Source organism: Eucyclogobius newberryi, unplaced genomic scaffold (assembly GCF_026437365.1).
Source record: "Eucyclogobius newberryi isolate DKJ021-1_F unplaced genomic scaffold, fEucNew1.0.hap1 SCAF_5, whole genome shotgun sequence".
Classification (NCBI taxonomy): Eukaryota; Metazoa; Chordata; class Actinopteri; order Gobiiformes; family Gobiidae; genus Eucyclogobius; species Eucyclogobius newberryi.
The window spans coordinates 33,053,198-33,071,808 of NW_027316167.1; the positions used below are offsets into that span (position 1 = coordinate 33,053,198).

The following is an 18,611-nucleotide window of genomic DNA, read 5'->3' on the forward strand; positions in this document are numbered from 1 at the left end:
AAAATAGTCAAAGTTCTTTCTCCAAAGCTTCAAACCACACACGTTTACTGACATAACTTTGACGGTAAACCTGTAGATAAAAAAGCCCCAAGCTGATCATTATACCGGCCCCACATGAAGCAATCAATTTATCCAGGTTTGGGACTGGCACTGGTCGAATACATTTACAATTGTCTTTTCTCCTTGCTGCCTTTTTTAACGATCACATAATGCTTAATGAACTTTTGACTATTTAACCATTTAATACATTTGCTCATCAAAAACATACCTGGAGTTGTATTTAACCTAATTTGCGTTTGCTTAATTAATCCTGTTTACGATGTCTACCTCTTTGAGCTCCACAAATGTCCTAGATTTGTGACGTCCAACGTAAAGATCCAGAGAACTTATGCATTTCTTTGAGTCCTTCATTACAACTGCCTGCTTACATTATCCTGTCTGGGCAAGCTAGCTTTTGTCTCTCCATAATTCCCTCTGCTGCCAGAAGATGGAACACCAAATTTTGACGCCTGACAGAGAGAAAGTCATGTGTGCTTTTCAATAAATACGTTATTTTAAGTTATAGAATGTGAGATGCATGTTTGAAAGCCAATAACAATAAAAAAAACATGCAGAATGTGTCCGTGGTTCTTCAAGGCCCGAATTTTTCTGTAAAAAGTAATCCCAATCTCACTTTTAATAGTCAAAATGCATGGAAACAAACTGGACAAAGGATTGGAAATATAGAATTTTATGTATAATGTGCCTGAAAGAGAAAAAGACAAATATTCTAACTATTCCGACATTCTTTAGACATTTTTAGTAATTTCCCTAATAAAATGCTGTTTGGAGCTCTTGAAAAGTATTCCATTAAAAGAGCCAATCTAAACGTTTGCGACCAACTGCTGGACTCACCGAGGGCTTTGCAGGAGCGTTTGTCCGGCCGGAGCTCGTAGCCCTGGACGCACCAGCACTGGAAGCCTCCCTCTGCGTTCGTACAGCCCTGACTGCAGTAGCCCTCCTCCGCACACTCGTCCACGTCTGAAACACACCATCACAAAATGCACCAAAAGTTCTCAAAAAGGGGATTTATGACTATCGATACAAGATATATTATTAAGACTACGAATCGATTAAAAATAATAATAATAATTGGCAAATATGTAAGATTTTTATTCAAATTGACAAACCACGATTAAAAACAGACCCTAAATAGTTGCAGTTAATTGCATTATTTTTTAATATTGATACACAAATTTGTTTTAATATTACATACTTTTTTCCCAACCCTAACAAGACATGGTACTTTTATCTCTAAAGAATAATGTATATAATTTATTTACGTAGGGGGCATTATATTTTAATTATATTTGATAATATTAATAATACAATAATTTATTGTATTAATTATATTATATTGTATTGCATTTATATAATTGCATTTATTTGATAATTGTTTATGTTTTTATGTCATTTATTTTACTTTATTGTATGGTTTATTTACTGTGTTGAATAGTTGCTTTTATTTTACTATGTGCAGCACTTTGGAAACGGCTTTTGTTGTAAAATGTGCTGCAGAAATAAAGTGGATCCGATTAATGAACGGCTGCATATGTAAACACTGGGGATTATTACAGACATGCCATAACGCGTGACCAAAGGTGTGTATTTGTGTATTTCTTTACCCTGGCAGCTCCGGCCGTCCTCCATCAGCCTGTAGCCCGTGTGACAGGTGCACTGGACCAGACCCCGAGCCATCTGACACTTCTGAGCGCAGCCGCCATTGTTCTGCGCACAGTTCCCCTCGCTCGAGCGCGGCCCTGCAGGCCACACAAACACGCAAAACACACACATTAGACAAGAGAGACGCGCACACACAGAGAGGACGCGCCGAGTCAGCGAGAAGCAAACCAAACAGAGGCACGGCGACGGCGACGGCGACACGGGCGGGAAACAGGGCTAAAGTTCACCCACTTCCAGAGGTCACGCTCGCACCGTCACCAGATCCAAAACTAAACCTGACAAGATGAGGACTAAACACGGACTAGAACAGGACCAAACCAGGTTCACATCAGGAGGTTCAATGCAGGACCAAATAATGACGAGTGTGGACACACCTTTAAAGGGGACATATTATGCTAAATATACTTTAATTAGGGATGTTCTTTCGGTATCGTTTCGAAGCTCCAACTCGCATGAAATAAAATCATACGTGTAAGGTTTTCATCAATATATTAAGGTAAATGAAAACCCACTGATTTCTACAATGAAATTCAACTATGAGATGTCAAATTCTGCATTTCTAACAGGAAGTCAATGGAACTGTTTCTATCACTAAGCCGCTTTAGATCAATTTAGCACCGTTACAATGAACAAAATGTACAAAAAAGGATCTACGTATGCCATACTTTATTACTCTAACTGGGAAGAAAGTATAATACGTCTCCTTTAATTGGCCTGGTAATTGGCTCTTTTAAACCGTGTGAATCAATGTATTTAGATGTGTTAAAATGCATTTAATTTAGGAGAAAAGGACAAAACTATGATGTGTTTAGAGCGATTTGATGTGTGGTGCAAACCCGTCTGCGTCTGACACACTACATTATACCCTTAACTTTCACGTGAGTATTAATCCATAGCATATAGTATGAAGCACCACATTTTACATTGTGTTCATTGTAAACCTCTTCGTAATAGAAACGTCCTGTTGGAAACTGCAGATCTGACAAGCCCCGCCGCATCGTGGAGGCACTTCACCGTAATAACGAGCAGTCGAATTTCATTTACGTGTTTTTATTGTAAAAAAAATGGTACGTGGCACTTTCTAACGTTACTTTACTTCAACTGGGTCTACATTTTTGGAATACTTCTAAGTTAGAGGGTGAAGACAGGACTTTTCTGATCACTCAAGCCTCAACTTTGAACTCAAACGTGCAAGAATCGATCAAAATACAACTCTAACTATGACTAAACACTGCTGCGACATGGTTCATAAAGTCGTTTTTCAATAATATGTTTAATGGCGAGTGCTGCTTTTTGTTTTCAGTGAATAAGAATGAAGAACTCACTGCAGTCATGATGGGGGTGCTCGTCCGTCCCGTCGCCGCAGTCGTTCACTTCGTTACACACTTTCCTCTGGCCGATGCAGCGCCCGTTTCCGCACTGGAACTGGTCCGACGCACAAGCAGCGCTTTCTGTGGCACCAGAAACCATCGAGTTATTAAAATGACTTCAAATACATTTCAAGTCTGACTGAAAATACACCACATTATGTACCACCAAGTCCTAGGCCTGTAATACATGGCACAATAGTCTTGTCTTTTTTAAATACAAACTAGAAAAACAAACTGAAAACATGACCCACAGAGGGAATAATAATGATAAATGCATAAATGTACATTGTTGGTTCATTGTTTGTCATCCATTTCTTTGTAACGGTCTTTTTACTGCTGCCTGACGTACTTTTCAAAGGTCCATCTGCTGTTTCCATTGCAGGAGTTTTATGTCCCGACACATATTTTTAAAAGTGGGACGTTACAGTTGAAAATAACGTTTTTTTCAATTATTAACAGCAACATGTTCCCCCCCCCTTTTTTTTCTATTTTTTTTTAAAGATCATAAATAAATAAATATATATAAAAAGATATTAACATAAAAAATATATAAAAAAATAATAATTATAATTTACAGAGCTTTATTAAACTCTAATATTAAGAAACAGTCAGACAATCCCAAAACGCAGTATTCTAAACTTGAAGCACTTGCATATGTTTCATCAGTGGCCAAAATACAAATATTTTATACAAAGTGCAATGTAAGTGCAGTAAAGTGGAAATATCCAGAACTTGTAGTCCTGGTTTTACTATTGGTTTAGTTCAAGTAAAGTAAATATAAGGTGTTTTCGTCCAAAATAAAGGTTCCTATTTGTATTTTCACCACTTTTATGACAACTATCTTTAGTATGATTGTATAAAATTAATTTCTTAGTGTTAAATGAACTTTTGTGTTAAATGAACCAAATACAACTTTACAAAAACATAATTTCACTCAATTTGGCTCAAGACGTCGATACTTCATATGCACCATTTCTGTTACAAATTCCTCCGCCGCGGGAGCCAAACAGCTCGCCTGAATTTGTCACAGCTTTTTAAAAATGTACTTTTGAGCGGCCCACACACAGATGGTGCGACTGGCGACGACTTTTCACTTTCAGCCGCGTCAACACGGGACCAAGAGGGAGTTTGTGAAATCTCCCGAGACCAATTAATTAGACAAAACTTTGATCGGCGAAAGAAAAGCTGTCGATGGACAAAGTGCCAGATTTGAGAAGTCGCTGGGTCAGATGTTGCACAAAGAAATATGACGGGACATTTCTAACGAGGCAAATGTAAGAATGATGTAACAAGAAGAAAACCAGAGGGAACTACGTGGACTATGATCCTTAGCTCTGTTCAATGCAACTCACAGGAAGAAAACTAGGAATGTCATGATGTCATTACGATTGAAGGATTATTCACAATTATTCACTGCAAGATAAACAACTATACTCAATTCTCGATACTTATTTTGATACCACGACGATCATTTTTATGATCTTTTTAGGTCAGGGTTTTAAACCATAGACTGACATTTTCAATAATATAAAATAATACTTTCTTTATTGAACATTGTGGTCTTATTTCATTCTGTGTGGAAAGGTCACATTTTGTCTGAATTAATCATGAGCTGATCTGAATTAATCATGAGCTGATTTTAAGTCATCATGGGCTGAATTCAAGTCCTCATGAGCTGATTTTAAGTCATCATGGGCTGAATTCAAGTCCTCATGAGCTGATTTTAAGTCATCATGGGCTGATTTTAAGTCATCATGGGCTGAATTCAAGTCATCATGAGCTGATTTTAAGTCATCATGGGCTGAATTCAAGTCCTCATGAGCTGATTTTAAGTCATCATGAGCTGATTTTAAGTCATCATGGGCTGAATTCAAGTCATCATGAGCTGATTTTAAGTCATCATGGGCTGAATTCAAGTCCTCATGAGCTGATTTTAAGTCATCATGGGCTGAATTCAAGTCCTCATGAGCTGATTTTAAGTCATCATGGGCTGTATTCAAGTCCTCATGAGCTGTCTTGAAGTCATGCGCTGTTTTGAAGTCATCATGAGCTGATTTTAAGTCATCATGAGTTGATTTTAAGTTATTATGGGCTGAATTCAAGTCATCATGAGTTGATTTTAAGTTATTATGGGCTGAATTCAAGTCATCATGAGCTGTCTTGAAGTCATGCGCTGTTTTGAAGTCATCATGAGCTGATTTTAAGTCATCATGAGTTGTTTTTTAGCTGATTTAAAGTCAGGTGAGGTGAGAGTTCTCTCAGAAGTATGTTTTAGTATTTTCTTTTCACTCTAATAGTGCAGACAGTGAAAATAATCCGGTACAGAGCCTTTAACACACCGTTCTTTGCTTGTCTTTGCCTTGGACAGTGTTTGAAGGGCTTTTTTGAGGCAGAGCATGAATCACTGTGTTTGTTTGCACTGTTTCTTCAGAGTTACTGCTGCAGCGCCTTTGTGAACGAGGCTCGCCTTTGTGAGCGCGGCTCGGGATGAATGTGCCGAGATAAAAGTTACACACATGAGACCAATAAAGGAGTGAACATTTACCCTGTGGCATTTACTGAAGACTAATGATTCTGCAAGTTTAATTATTGATCCATCCGTCAATCATTTTAGTATTAATAATGTATTGGCATTATTAAACAAAATAGGACAGCAACTAATGATTATTTTAGTAGTCCACTAGTGCGCAACAAATGTTTTTTCATACATTATCAACCAAATAAAGGTCAGAATATGAGGACTGAAGGCTAGTAGATTGAGAATAAATAAGAATAAAGTGTATTATTTATAAAAATCAACAATTATTTAGTGTTTTTTGACGTTGATGTAAGTGTTTAGAGTCTGTGCAGTCCAGATAATGATCGTGATTATCAAAACATGACATGAGAAACTGCTGCAGTTACACTTCTACTTTAAAAAGCAGAGAAAGCACTCACACATTGCTCTCTTGTTCATTCTGACCACACTTAGTGACACATTGGCTCTTATGTAATTACTACAACTCGCATACTTTCCTAGTGCCCTCAGTTTACACATTAAGACAGATGTTAAGCCTCAGCACAGTCTGGCTCACACTCCTCGATTCCCTAAAAAAATCCGCCCCGCCGTGTCTCGGCCGAGTGCAGGTTTGGTATGGGCCGTCGTCGTGGAAACCTCTGAAGTTATTTTTAGCTGAAACGATGACATTGCCTGGAGCGCCGCGGTGCAGAAACACAACTCACAGCGTCTCATTTGGGCAGAGGCTCACACGCCGCAGTGGTTTACAGCCGGTGAGCTGGAGGTGGCGCTAACCTACGTAGCTCTGAGGAGAACAGTGTGTGTGTGTGTGTGTGGTGAGAGCGTGGAGAGTGCGTGGTAAGTGCGCGGCGAAAGCGTGGCTAGTGTGTGGCGAGAGTGTGGTGAGTGCGTGGCGAGTGCTTAGCGAGTGCGTGGCGTGTGCGTGGCGAGAGCGTGGCGAGTGCGTGGCGAGTGCGTGGCGAGAGCGTGGCGAGAGCGTGGCGAGAGTGTGGCAAAAGCATGGCGAGTGCGTGGTGAGTGCGTGGCAAGTGCGTGGCGAGAGCGTGGCGAGAGTGTGGCGAGTGCGTGGCGAGTGCTTAGCGAGTGCGTGGCGAGTGCGTGGCGAGTGCGTGGAGAGAGCGTGGCGAGTGCGTGGAGAGAGCGTGGCGAGTGCGTGGCGAGAGCGTGGCGAGAGCGTGGCGAGAGCATGGCGAGTGCGTGGCGAGAGCGTGGTAAGTGCGTGGCGAGTGCGTGGCGAGAGCGTGGCGAGAGCGTGGCGAGAGCGTGGCGAGTGCGTGGCGAGAGCGTGGCGAGAGCGTGGCGAGAGCGTGGCGAGAGCGTGGCGAGAGCGTGGCGAGAGTGTGGCAAAAGCATGACGAGTGCGTGGTGAGTGCGTGGCGAGAGTGTGGTGAATGCGTGGCGAGTGCTTAGCGAGTGCGTGGCGAGTGCGTGGCGAGTGCGTGGCGAGTGCGTGGCGAGAGCCTGGCGAGTGCGTGGAGAAAGCGTGGCGAGTGCGTGGCGAGAGCGTGGCGAGAGCGTGGCGAGTGCGTGGCGAGTGCTTAGCGAGTGCGTGGCGTGTGCGTGGCGAGAGCGTGGCGAGTGCGTGGCGAGAGCGTGGCGAGAGCGTGGCGAGAGTGTGGCAAAAGCATGGCGAGTGCGTGGTGAGTGCGTGGCAAGTGCGTGGCGAGAGCGTGGCGAGAGTGTGGCGAGTGCGTGGCGAGTGCTTAGCGAGTGCGTGGCGAGTGCGTGGCGAGTGCGTGGCGAGTGCGTGGAGAGAGCGTGGCGAGTGCGTGGAGAGAGCGTGGCGAGTGCGTGGCGAGAGCGTGGCGAGAGCGTGGCGAGAGCATGGCGAGTGCGTGGCGAGAGCGTGGTAAGTGCGTGGCGAGTGCGTGGCGAGAGCGTGGCGAGAGCGTGGCGAGAGCGTGGCGAGAGTGTGGCAAAAGCATGACGAGTGCGTGGTGAGTGCGTGGCAAGTGCGTGGCGAGAGCGTGGCGAGAGTGTGGTGAATGCGTGGCGAGTGCTTAGCGAGTGCGTGGCGAGTGCGTGGCGAGAGCCTGGCGAGTGCGTGGAGAAAGCGTGGCGAGAGCGTGGCGAGTGCGTGGCGAGAGCGTGGCGAGAGCGTGGCGAGAGCGTGGCGAGAGTGTGGTGCATGCGTGGCGAGTGCTTAGCAAGTGCGTGGCGATTGCGTGGCGAGTGCGTGGTGAGAGCATGGCGAGAGCGTGGCAAGTGCGTGGCGAGAGCGTGGCGAGAGTGTGGTGAATGCGTGGCGAGTACTTAGCGAGTGCGTGGCGAGTGCGTGGCGAGAGCGTGGCGAGAGCGTGGCGAGAGCATGGCGAGTGCGTGGCGAGAGCGTGGTAAGTGCGTGGCGAGTGCGTGGCGAGAGCGTGGCGAGAGCGTCGCTCTCGCGTGGCGAGTGCGTGGCGAGAGCGTGGAGAGAGCGTGGCGAGAGCGTGGCGAGAGCGTGGCGAGTGCGTGGCGAGAGCGTGGCGAGTGCGTGGCGAGAGCGTGGCGAGAGCGTGGCGAGAGCGTGGCGAGAGTGTGGCAAAAGCATGACGAGTGCGTGGTGAGTGCGTGGCAAGTGCGTGGCGAGAGTGTGGTGAATGCGTGGCGAGTGCTTAGCGAGTGCGTGGCGAGTGCGTGGCGAGTGCGTGGCGAGTGCGTGGAGAGAGCGTGGCGAGTGCGTGGCGAGTGCGTGGCGAGAGCGTGGCGAGAGCGTGGCGAGAGCGTGGCGAGAGCGTAGCGAGAGCGTGGCAAGAGCGTGGCGAGAGCGTGGCGAGAGCGTGGTAAGTGCGTGGCGAGAGCGTGGCGAGTGCGTAGCGAGTGCGTGGCGAGAGCGTGGCGAGAGCGTGGCGAGTGCGTGGCGAGAGCGTGGCGAGAGCGTGGCGAGAGCGTGGCGAGTGCGTGGCGAGAGCGCGGCGAGAGCGTGGCGAGTGCGTGGCGAGTGCGTGGCGAGAGCGTGGCGAGAGCGTGGCGAGAGTGTGGCAAAAGCATGACGAGTGCGTGGTGAGTGCGTGGCAAGTGCGTGGCGAGAGCGTGGCGAGAGTGTGGCAAAAGCATGACGAGTGCGTGGTGAGTGCGTGGCGAGAGCGTGGCGAGAGTGTGGTGAATGCGTGGCGAGTGTTTAGCGAGTGCGTGGCGAGTGCGTGGCGAGTGCGTGGAGAGAGCGTGGTGAGTGCGTGGAGAGAGCGTGGTGAGTGCGTGGAGAGAGCGTGGCGAGTGCGTGGAGAGAGCGTGGCGAGTGCGTGGCGAGAGCGTGGTAAGTGCGTGGCGAGTGCGTGGCGAAAGCGTGGCGAGAGCGTGGTGAGTGCGTGGAGAGAGCGTGGCGAGTGCGTGGCGAGAGCGTGGCGAGAGCGTGGCGAGTGCGTGGCGAGAGCGTGGTAAGTGCGTGGCGAGTGCGTGGCGAGAGCGTGGCGAGAGCGTGGCGAGAGCGTGGCGAGAGCGTGGCGAGAGCGTGGCGAGAGCGTGGCGAGAGCGTGGTAAGTGCGTGGCGAGTGCGTGGCGAGAGAGTTGCGAGAGCGTGGCGAGTGCGTGGAGAGAGCGTGGCGAGAGCGTGGCGAGAGCGTGGCGAGTGCGTGGCAAGAGCGTGGCGAGAGCGTGGCGAGAGCGTGGCAAGAGCGTGGTCAGAGCGTGGCGAGAGCGTGGCGAGAGCGTGGCGAGAGCGTGGCGAGTGCGTGGCAAGAGCGTGGTCAGAGCGTGGCGAGAGCGTGGTCAGAGCGTGGCGAGAGCGTGGCGAGAGCGTGGCGAGTGCGTGGCAAGAGCGTGGTCAGAGCGTGGCGAGTGCGTGGCAAGAGCGTGGTCAGAGCGTGGCGAGAGCGTGGCGAGAGCGTGGCAAGAGCGTGGTCAGAGCGTGGCGAGAGCGTGGCGAGTGCGTGGCAAGAGCGTGGTCAGAGCGTGGCGAGTGCGTGGCAAGAGCGTGGTCAGAGCGTGGCGAGAGCGTGGCGAGAGCGTGGCGAGAGCGTGGCGAGTGCGTGGCAAGAGCGTGGTCAGAGCGTGGCGAGAGCGTGGTCAGAGCGTGGCGAGAGCGTGGCGAGAGCGTGGCGAGTGCGTGGCAAGAGCGTGGTCAGAGCGTGGCGAGAGCGTGGCGAGAGCGTGGCGAGAGCGTGGCGAGTGCGTGGCAAGAGCGTGGCGAGAGCGTGGCGAGTGCGTTGCAAGAGCGTGGCGAGAGCCTGGCGAGTGCGTGGCGAGAGCGTGGCGAGTGCGTGGCAAGAGCGTGGTCAGAGCGTGGCGAGAGCGTGGCGAGAGCGTGGCGAGAGCGTGGCGAGTGCGTGGCAAGAGCGTGGTCAGAGCGTGGCGAGAGCGTGGTCAGAGCGTGGCGAGAGCGTGGCAAGAGCGTGGTCAGAGCGTGGCGAGAGCGTGGTCAGAGCGTGGCGAGAGCGTGGCGAGAGCGTGGCGAGTGCGTGGCAAGAGCGTGGTCAGAGCGTGGCGAGAGCGTGGCGAGAGCGTGGCGAGAGCGTGGCGAGTGCGTGGCAAGAGCGTGGCGAGAGCGTGGCGAGCAGATCTGTTGCAAGTGACGTGATGAAAACAAATACACAAGGATATTGTTATTGTTGTTCTTGTTGTGTTACTTGACGGAACTGAAAAGGTGCATTTACCACCATCTACTGTAGTTGTATGTCTTCAAAGTGTGTGTTTTACGCTATACCGTAAAAAAAAAAAAAGGAGACACGTGCGTGGATTAATTTTAAGACTCGTCACTGGGCTGCTCTGATTGGCTGAGGTTTAAGAGCTATGACCCGACCAATAATCACACTGACCCCACAGACACGATCGCAGCTCGGGCCACGCCTCCTCATTCAAAATAAAGTACTTCCTGGTTGGGCGTGGGCAGCAGAAATGGTCTAAACTTAAGCAAAAATTGATATCTGTGATAAATATTGATCAAATTTGCACGCATATGGACTAATAATAATCGTACAAGTTTAATTAAACTTAGATCACATGGTAAACATCAAAACTGCCTGAGATGGGAAACTATAGATCATTTAAAGGGCCCATTTTCTAATTTTGACAATATTTGGTGTATTTATAACTGTTGGAAATATAAATTATAGTTTTACACTGATCAAGTTGTTATTTGTGGAGAAAACATGGAAAAAATGTGTAGAAAATGACAGGAAGTCACACTCATTCCAGTCACAAAGAAACAACGTTTTTCCCCCTCTAAACATGAATGCAACAGTTAAAAAGGTGCGCTCAAATATCTTTTGTAAAATAAATACATTTAACATTTCCCCCCAGTCATTGCTGGCTTTCCTAGTGTGATGTCATCAATTACAAACAGGAAGTGAAATTATAAACCTAAAAAATTAGCTGTTCTGTGATAAAATTTTATTATTTTAAGCAAAATTCTAAATATATTTATGGTCCGAGTGGTCCGACCCGTGTGGGGCACTTTAACATAAGTTCAGACACTATGAATTTGACAAACAAAATCACTGCAAACTAATATTCCCTCATCGTAGCGTAACACATCGAGTAAATACACAAAAGTCTCACCAGTTTTCTCGCAGCCTTCCTCGTCGCTGTGGTCGGCGCAGTCATCCTCCCCGTCACATCGCCATGACAACCGCACACAGCGCCCCATCCCGCATCGAAACTGGTCTGCCGTGCACATGGACGTGGCTGAGGAGACACAGGTGAACGAATACTTTTAATACGAGCTACTGTTGTCGAGGTAAGTTTAAGTTTAGGACATCGTAACCTTTGTGAGACTGGGACGAGTGAAAACGAGCTTTAAAACAACACAGACTTAAACAAACGTCACGCTGCGTTATCACAGCTCATTTGTCTCACCTGAGTGCTCATAGGGTCAAAATGAGCCTGCAGTGTGTCGGCTCATCGAACCATAACGTGTAGTTACAAAACACTCAGAAGTAAAAGGACTGGTTTTAACGTCCGAAAACCAGGAAGTGTGCTGTTCGCATGCTAGTTGTTGCTAGCTTTAGCGTGTTAAGCGTGTTAAAAAATAATGCATTTTTTACATTATAAATACACCGTTTATATTTTGTTTATCTGTTCATAAATATTTTTTTTAGATTCAATTCAAGCTGAGGTGGAGTGAAAATAGTAAAGATTGGTACAATTCTTCACAATAGAGTTGTAGTGTTTAGTAGTGTTTATGTGTTGGATGTATTGGATCGATACTGCAATACTTAGTATGTGTTACTTGGAACAAGATTGAAACAACCAATCATGACTTAAAAGTTATAAACTCATCGTGGTAAATGAACTGGATGCTAAAAATGTGTTTTGGAAAGTGAGGAATACTTTTGAACCAGAGTTTTTCATGTTTTTAAGATCACATGGAGCAATTATAACAAAATGTATTGAAGTTAGTTTTGTTGTACATGAAGTAAACTTGACTTACTGCAGTTCTTCTCGTCTGATTGGTCGTCGCAGTCGAACTCTCCGTCGCATCTCCAGCCGGCGTTTATGCACATGCCGCTGCTGCACATGAACTCCACCGAGCGGCACGGCTGGTGAGACGCTGCCAGGACAACAAAAACAGGCTTTTCAGATTAAAGACGTGACCCGAAACACACACAAAAAGCATCTGAGAACGTCTACGTCCGGAGGCGAGAAATGCAACACTGTAAACCTCGAGGAGGCTTTGAAATCACCATCACCAAAGTTACAGAACCAGACACGGCGGCGTGTGCAGCAGCTGCTACATTTTATACTGCATTTTATTTTTCCTAAAGGAGAGATTTGGTTATGTGTGACGAGGCACGAAACCTTTTCAAGCTGAAAAGTGTGTTGCCACGCAAAAAAATGGGGGAAAACACAGGTCTACTGGAGTAAAAACCACAAAAACCACAACAAAAAAGTCAAAAATGCTTGAAATTGCTGCTTTAAATCTATAAAATCCCAAGTTCATCTGATTTCAACAGTTTAATTTACCAAGAACTTATTTTTTTCTGTGAATTTAAAGATGGAATAGCTTTACTCTTCAACAGCTGGACCAAAACACGTCCTAAACGTTCTAAATCCCTGTGCGTAAAAACGACTAAACACGGGGAAAAAAGTACACAAATTTAAGCAGATTGTCGATAATTATATATATATCAATTTATCGTTCATAATTTTTCATTCTCAATATTTATCACGGGTACATTTCTATTATGTATGTGCTGTATTGTAAGATTTGAGCTGTAGAGGGTCGAATAAGTCACTTCTAAGACACAAAATAAGTGCTGAAGTGTTTCAATCTGCTATTTATTGATCGCAGCTCATGTTTTTTTAATGATTTAGAAATAGTTTTAGTGGGATCATCCGCTTTAAGAGCCGTTGCGTCAGTGGAATAAAGCAGTAGATCGTGATTTAGCGATATACCACACTTCAAACTGTGTAATCGTGACTGTGGTTAAAAAAGCTACGATTTAGATGACAACTCGTGCACAAAGGCGATCGCTAAAGATCTGAGCTCCTTTGGCCTGGTCGCTCTCACTCCTCTCATCGCTCCCCCCCTCGCTCCCCCCCTCGCTCCCTCCCTCGCTCCCTCCCTCGCTCCCTCCCTCGCTCCCCCCCTCGCTCCCTCCCTCGCCCCCCCTCGCTCCCTCCCTCGCTCCCTCCCTCGCTCCCCCCCTCGCTCCCTCCCTCGCCCCCCCTCGCTCCCTCCCTCGCTCCCTCCCTCGCCCCCCCCTCGCTCCCTCCCTCGCTCCCTCCCTCGCTCCCCCCCTCGCTCCCTCCCTCGCCCCCCCTCGCTCCCTCCCTCGCTCCCTCCCTCGCCCCCCCCCCCCCCCTCGCTCCCTCCCTCGCCCCCCCCTCGCTCCCCCCCTCGCTCCCCCCCTCGCCCCCCCCCTCGCTCCCCCCCTCGCTCCCTCTCTCTTTGTAAACACGAGCGGCGAGAGACAGCGAGCGGGTGACAAAGTTCTCTTCTTCACAAACAGAGGCCTCGTTCATGTCTGAGCACAGTCTGAGCCAGAGGAATGTCGTCTTCAGCCTCTCAGGAATCTGTCGGCGGAGCTAACGGCACGGAGCAGGAATCTCACCCGCAACCTCCAGAACGCACAATGACACACGGCAACGCACGATGACACACGGAGCAACGCACAATGATACACGGAGACGCACGGTAACGCACAATGACACACGGCAACGCACAATGACACACGGAGACGCACGATGACACACAGAGACGCACAATGACACACGGAGACGCACGATGACACACAGAGACGCACGATGACACACTGAGACGCACAATGACACAGCAACGCACAATGACACACGGCGACACACTGAGACGCACGGTAATGCACAATGACACACGGAGACGCACAATGACACACAGCAACGCACAATGGCACACGGCGACACACGGAGACGCACGGTAACGCACAATGACACACGGCAACGCACGATGACCAACGGCAACGCACAATGACACAGAGCGACACACGGCGACGCACGGCAACGCACGGTGACACACGGCAACGCACAATGACACACGGCAACGCACAATGACACGGCAACGCACAATGACACACGGCAACGCACAATGACACACAGAGACGCACGATGACACACGGCAACGCACGGTGACACACGGCAACGCACAATGACACACGGCAACGCACAATGACACGGCAACGCACGATGACACACGGAGACGCACGATGACACACAGAGACGCACGATGACACACTGAGACGCACAATGACACACAGCAACGCACAATGACACACGGCGACACACTGAGACGCACGGTAATGCACAATGACACACGGAGACGCACAATGACACACAGCAACGCACAATGGCACACGGGGACACACGGAGACGCATGGTAACGCACAATGACACACGGCAACGCACGATGACCAACGGCAACGCACAATGACACAGAGCGATACACGGCGACGCACGGCAACGCACGGTGACACACGGCAACGCACAATGACACACGGCAACGCACAATGACACGGCAACGCACAATGACACACGGCAACGCACAATGACACACAGAGACGCACGATGACACACGGCAACGCACGGTGACACACGGCAACGCACAATGACACACGGCAACGCACAATGACACGGCAACGCACGATGACACACGGAGACGCACGATGACACACAGAGACGCACGATGACACACTGAGACGCACAATGACACACAGCAACGCACAATGACACACGGCGACACACTGAGACGCACGGTAATGCACAATGACACACGGAGACGCACAATGACACACAGCAACGCACAATGGCACACGGGGACACACGGAGACGCACGGTAACGCACAATGACACACGGCAACGCACGATGACCAACGGCAACGCACAATGACACAGAGCGACACACGGCGACGCACGGCAACGCACGGTGACACACGGCAACGCACAATGACACACGGCAACGCACAATGACACGGCAACGCACAATGACACACGGCAACGCACAATGACACACAGAGACGCACGATGACACACGGCAACGCACGGTGACACACGGCAACGCACAATGACACACGGCAACGCACAATGACACGGCAACGCACAATGACACACGGCAACGCACAATGACACACAGAGACGCACGATGACACACGGCAACGCACGGTGACACACGGCAACGCACAATGACACACGGCAACGCACAATGACAGACGGCAACGCACAATGACACCCCTGAGACGCACGATGACACACGGCAACGCACGGTGACACACGGCAACGCACAATGACACACAGCAACGCACAATGACACGGCAACGCACAATGACACACGGCAACGCACAATGACACACAGAGACGCACGATGACACACGGCAACGCACGGTGACACACGGCAACGCACAATGACACACGGCAACGCACAATGACAGACGGCAACGCACAATGACACAGAGACGCACGATGACACACGGCAACGCACGGTGACACACGGCAACGCACAATGACACACGGCAACGCACAATGACAGACGGCAACGCACAATGACAGACGGCAACGCACAATGACACAGAGACGCACGATGACACACGGCAACGCACGGTGACACACGGCAACGCACAATGACACACGGCAACGCACAATGACAGACGGCAACGCACAATGACACAGAGACGCACGATGACACACAGAGACGCACATAAACAATGTGGAACCTCAAGGGTTAACTGTGTGGCATTATTACTTTGATGATATTTGAATGAACCTGTTAAAAAAGTGAGGGATGTTTTGAGTTTGGAAAGTGGAGCCGATGCCAACGACACTTATTTAGCATGAAGACTTTTATGTGGTTAATTAATAACATGCTTTTTTCATGTTTTGGTTAATTAATATGCATGTTTGTTTTGACCCTTTTTAAAAAACATTCATGTGTGACTCTGATTCTACTGCTGAGCCCTTGTAATCCATGAACTTTGACCCCGGCTGCCTCTTAGATTCAAGAGGTTCTGGGCAGCTCTAAGTTGGTGAAGGATTGTTAAATCTGTCACGTGAGAATTCATTTTAATCTGCAAAACGATTAATTGGTCAGGCCCTAATGTAAAGAATCTACAGTTAAAGGTGCACTAGGTCATTTTTCTGATGCTTTATTACTGTGAGCTGGCTCTCCACAGATCTGACCTGTAACTTGACCTGGTGTCACTAAAGAACTTAACTTAAACTAATACATAGCTGCTCTCGGGGGACGAGCCTCACGCGGCTGCAGGTGAGCGGTAGGTGCGTTTTATGATTGATACGTGGCAGGACTAATCAGCAGTCCACGCCACGAGGAAATAAGACTCAGATTTGGGCCAAAAAAATCGTCCATTCAACCTTTAAAAAGACATAAAGGACATGGAGGAGCGTCTTACAGCAGTCGGACTCGTCGGACCAGTCTCCGCAGTCGTCGTCTCCGTCGCAGTGGTAAATGTCCAGGATGCAGCGGCCGTACGCGCACTGGAACTCCTCCGCACTGCAGGTGGCGGTCATCACGTCCGAGGCTGAGGAAACAAACAAACAAACAAACAAACAAGTCAAACACAAGCAACAGCAGAAGGCAAGGGCTGCACTGCAAAAAGTTACAAACGCAGTTACGGGTCTAAGAAGACGGCGGCGGTTTGGACAAATAGAACTGAAGTTTGAAAATGTATATTTATTTGAAGTTATGATTAGTTTAGATTTATTAATGCGTCTAAATAAAATCACCTTGGAACTGTCTCGTCTGATAGAACTGGGAAAGGATTGGCTCTAGTTCAAACTGACATTTCATCCGACTTGCCACATGTGAAAGTTTATCGTTTAAAATTACAACAAAATGAAAGAACTACTTTGAAATTATGAAATCAACTAAATCAATGCAAAATCATAGGCTGTAGTCGACTCAAGACTGCCCTGTGCTAAAGGTCGTGCGGCGTGGAACTGGCAAAAGCTTTTAAAACTACAAAGTAAGGAGAAATTATACAAAATTAATGCAGAAAAGTAAACTAAACCACTTTTTTAATGATAAATAGGAAGAATTAAGTCCCAAATCTACATATATTCTCTTTCCTGCTGCTGTCCTGCTTCTAATACTCTATAATCTACTAATAAAAAAATTGGTCAACTAATAAAAATCTTGGTTGATTAAGACAGCATCGGCCAATTCATTAACTTAAGGCCTCACTTAAGACCTACAGCGCAGCAAACAACAGGATTCTTTTTGCTCAAGTGTCTAAATTCCATTCAGTTCTGCTCTTTGTGGGTTGATCAGAGACTTACGGCAGTTTTCCTCGTCCGATCCGTCCTTACAGTCCGTGTCTCCGTCGCAGTACCAGTGCTCGGCGATGCAGCTGCCGTCTGTGCAGCGGAACTCTTTGTCCGAGCATTTACGCATGTCTGTAACGGGAAAACAGATTCAAAGCATGTTTCAAACGGGGCACAAATGTCTGGTTGTGAAGTCAGCTAATCTCAGCCTCATAATGCAGACTAAAGCAGAATGTTGCTATGATTTGTTCTGTTTTTTAATAGCTTAATGTCCGTGTACATCGTCACTTCAAACAAAGACAACACCAATATGTGCTGGTTACAAAGGTTAAAACTAAAATAATACATCATTTAAAAGTAAAGTACCCAACATTGATGAAGTAGAGATAAATAAAGAATAGACATATGATTTTACACTGTAAGCTTTGGTTACTTAGCTATTATTTCTTAAATACATATCATTTTTAGGGTATAATTGGTGGTTTATTGAGGAAATGAAGTCACTTAAATAATTGCAGTCCTTGCAATTTGCTTATTGCGTCCATTCAAATTGTGATTTGATTTAATTGTGATAAATCTTCTAGCCCTTCTGGTTTAGCATACTTCCATCATCTAAATACATACATAAATAAATAAATACCATAACTCCTAGTTTACTAAGCCTGAATCATTCTTGATAAATTATTTGTGTTGATGCTTTAGTAACCCATAAATAAATATAGTGTAGCTATTATAAAGTGGATATAAAAGTTCAAGTAAAACTCGTCTGTGAACAAAGACTAAAATCATGGTCTTTGGTCCACGGAAAGAAAGAGAAAGTGTGAGCAGTCGCCTCAGAGTCTCTAAAACTCTAAATCTAATAATGGACATCAGCAGCTTCTAAACCAGACTTGGAGAGACTTCTGCAAGCGTTTGTCTCCAGTAGATTAGACTACTATAACGGCCTCCTGCTGTTGCCAGAGTCTGGACTAAACATGGACCGGCCTCCTGCTGGTGCCAGAGTCAGGACTAAACATGGACCGGCCTCCTGCTGTTGCCAGAGTCTGGACTAAACATGGACCGGCCTCCTGCTGGTGCCAGAGTCAGGACTAAACATGGACCGGCCTCCTGCTGTTGCCAGAGTCTGGACTAAACATGGACCGGCCTCCTGCTGGTGCCAGAGTCAGGACTAAACATGGACCGGCCTCCTGCTGGTGCCAGAGTCAGAACTAAACATGAACCGGCCTCCTGCTGGTGCCCAGAGTCAAGACTAAACATGGACCGGCCTCCTGCTGGTGCCAGAGTCAGGACTGAACATGGACCGGCCTCCTGCTGGTGCCAGAGTCAGGAGTAAACATGGA

General features: G+C 47.8%; 1 protein-coding gene across 3 annotated transcripts in view; it reads right to left on the reverse strand.

Moving 5' to 3' along the window:
• lrp4 (low density lipoprotein receptor-related protein 4) overlaps positions 1-18,611 on the reverse strand; it is a 200,548-nt gene that overhangs the window by 37,970 nt on the left and 143,967 nt on the right. For all 3 annotated transcript variants that reach the window (XM_072464854.1, XM_072464853.1, XM_072464855.1), the window contains exons 5-11: positions 17,287-17,403; positions 16,401-16,529; positions 11,957-12,076; positions 11,086-11,211; positions 3,048-3,173; positions 1,665-1,799; positions 895-1,020 (exon numbers count right to left, since the gene is read on the reverse strand). In XM_072464854.1, the coding sequence (XP_072320955.1) occupies positions 895-1,020; positions 1,665-1,799; positions 3,048-3,173; positions 11,086-11,211; positions 11,957-12,076; positions 16,401-16,529; positions 17,287-17,403 (879 nt within the window). The remainder of the gene's footprint in view (positions 1-894; positions 1,021-1,664; positions 1,800-3,047; positions 3,174-11,085; positions 11,212-11,956; positions 12,077-16,400; positions 16,530-17,286; positions 17,404-18,611) is intronic.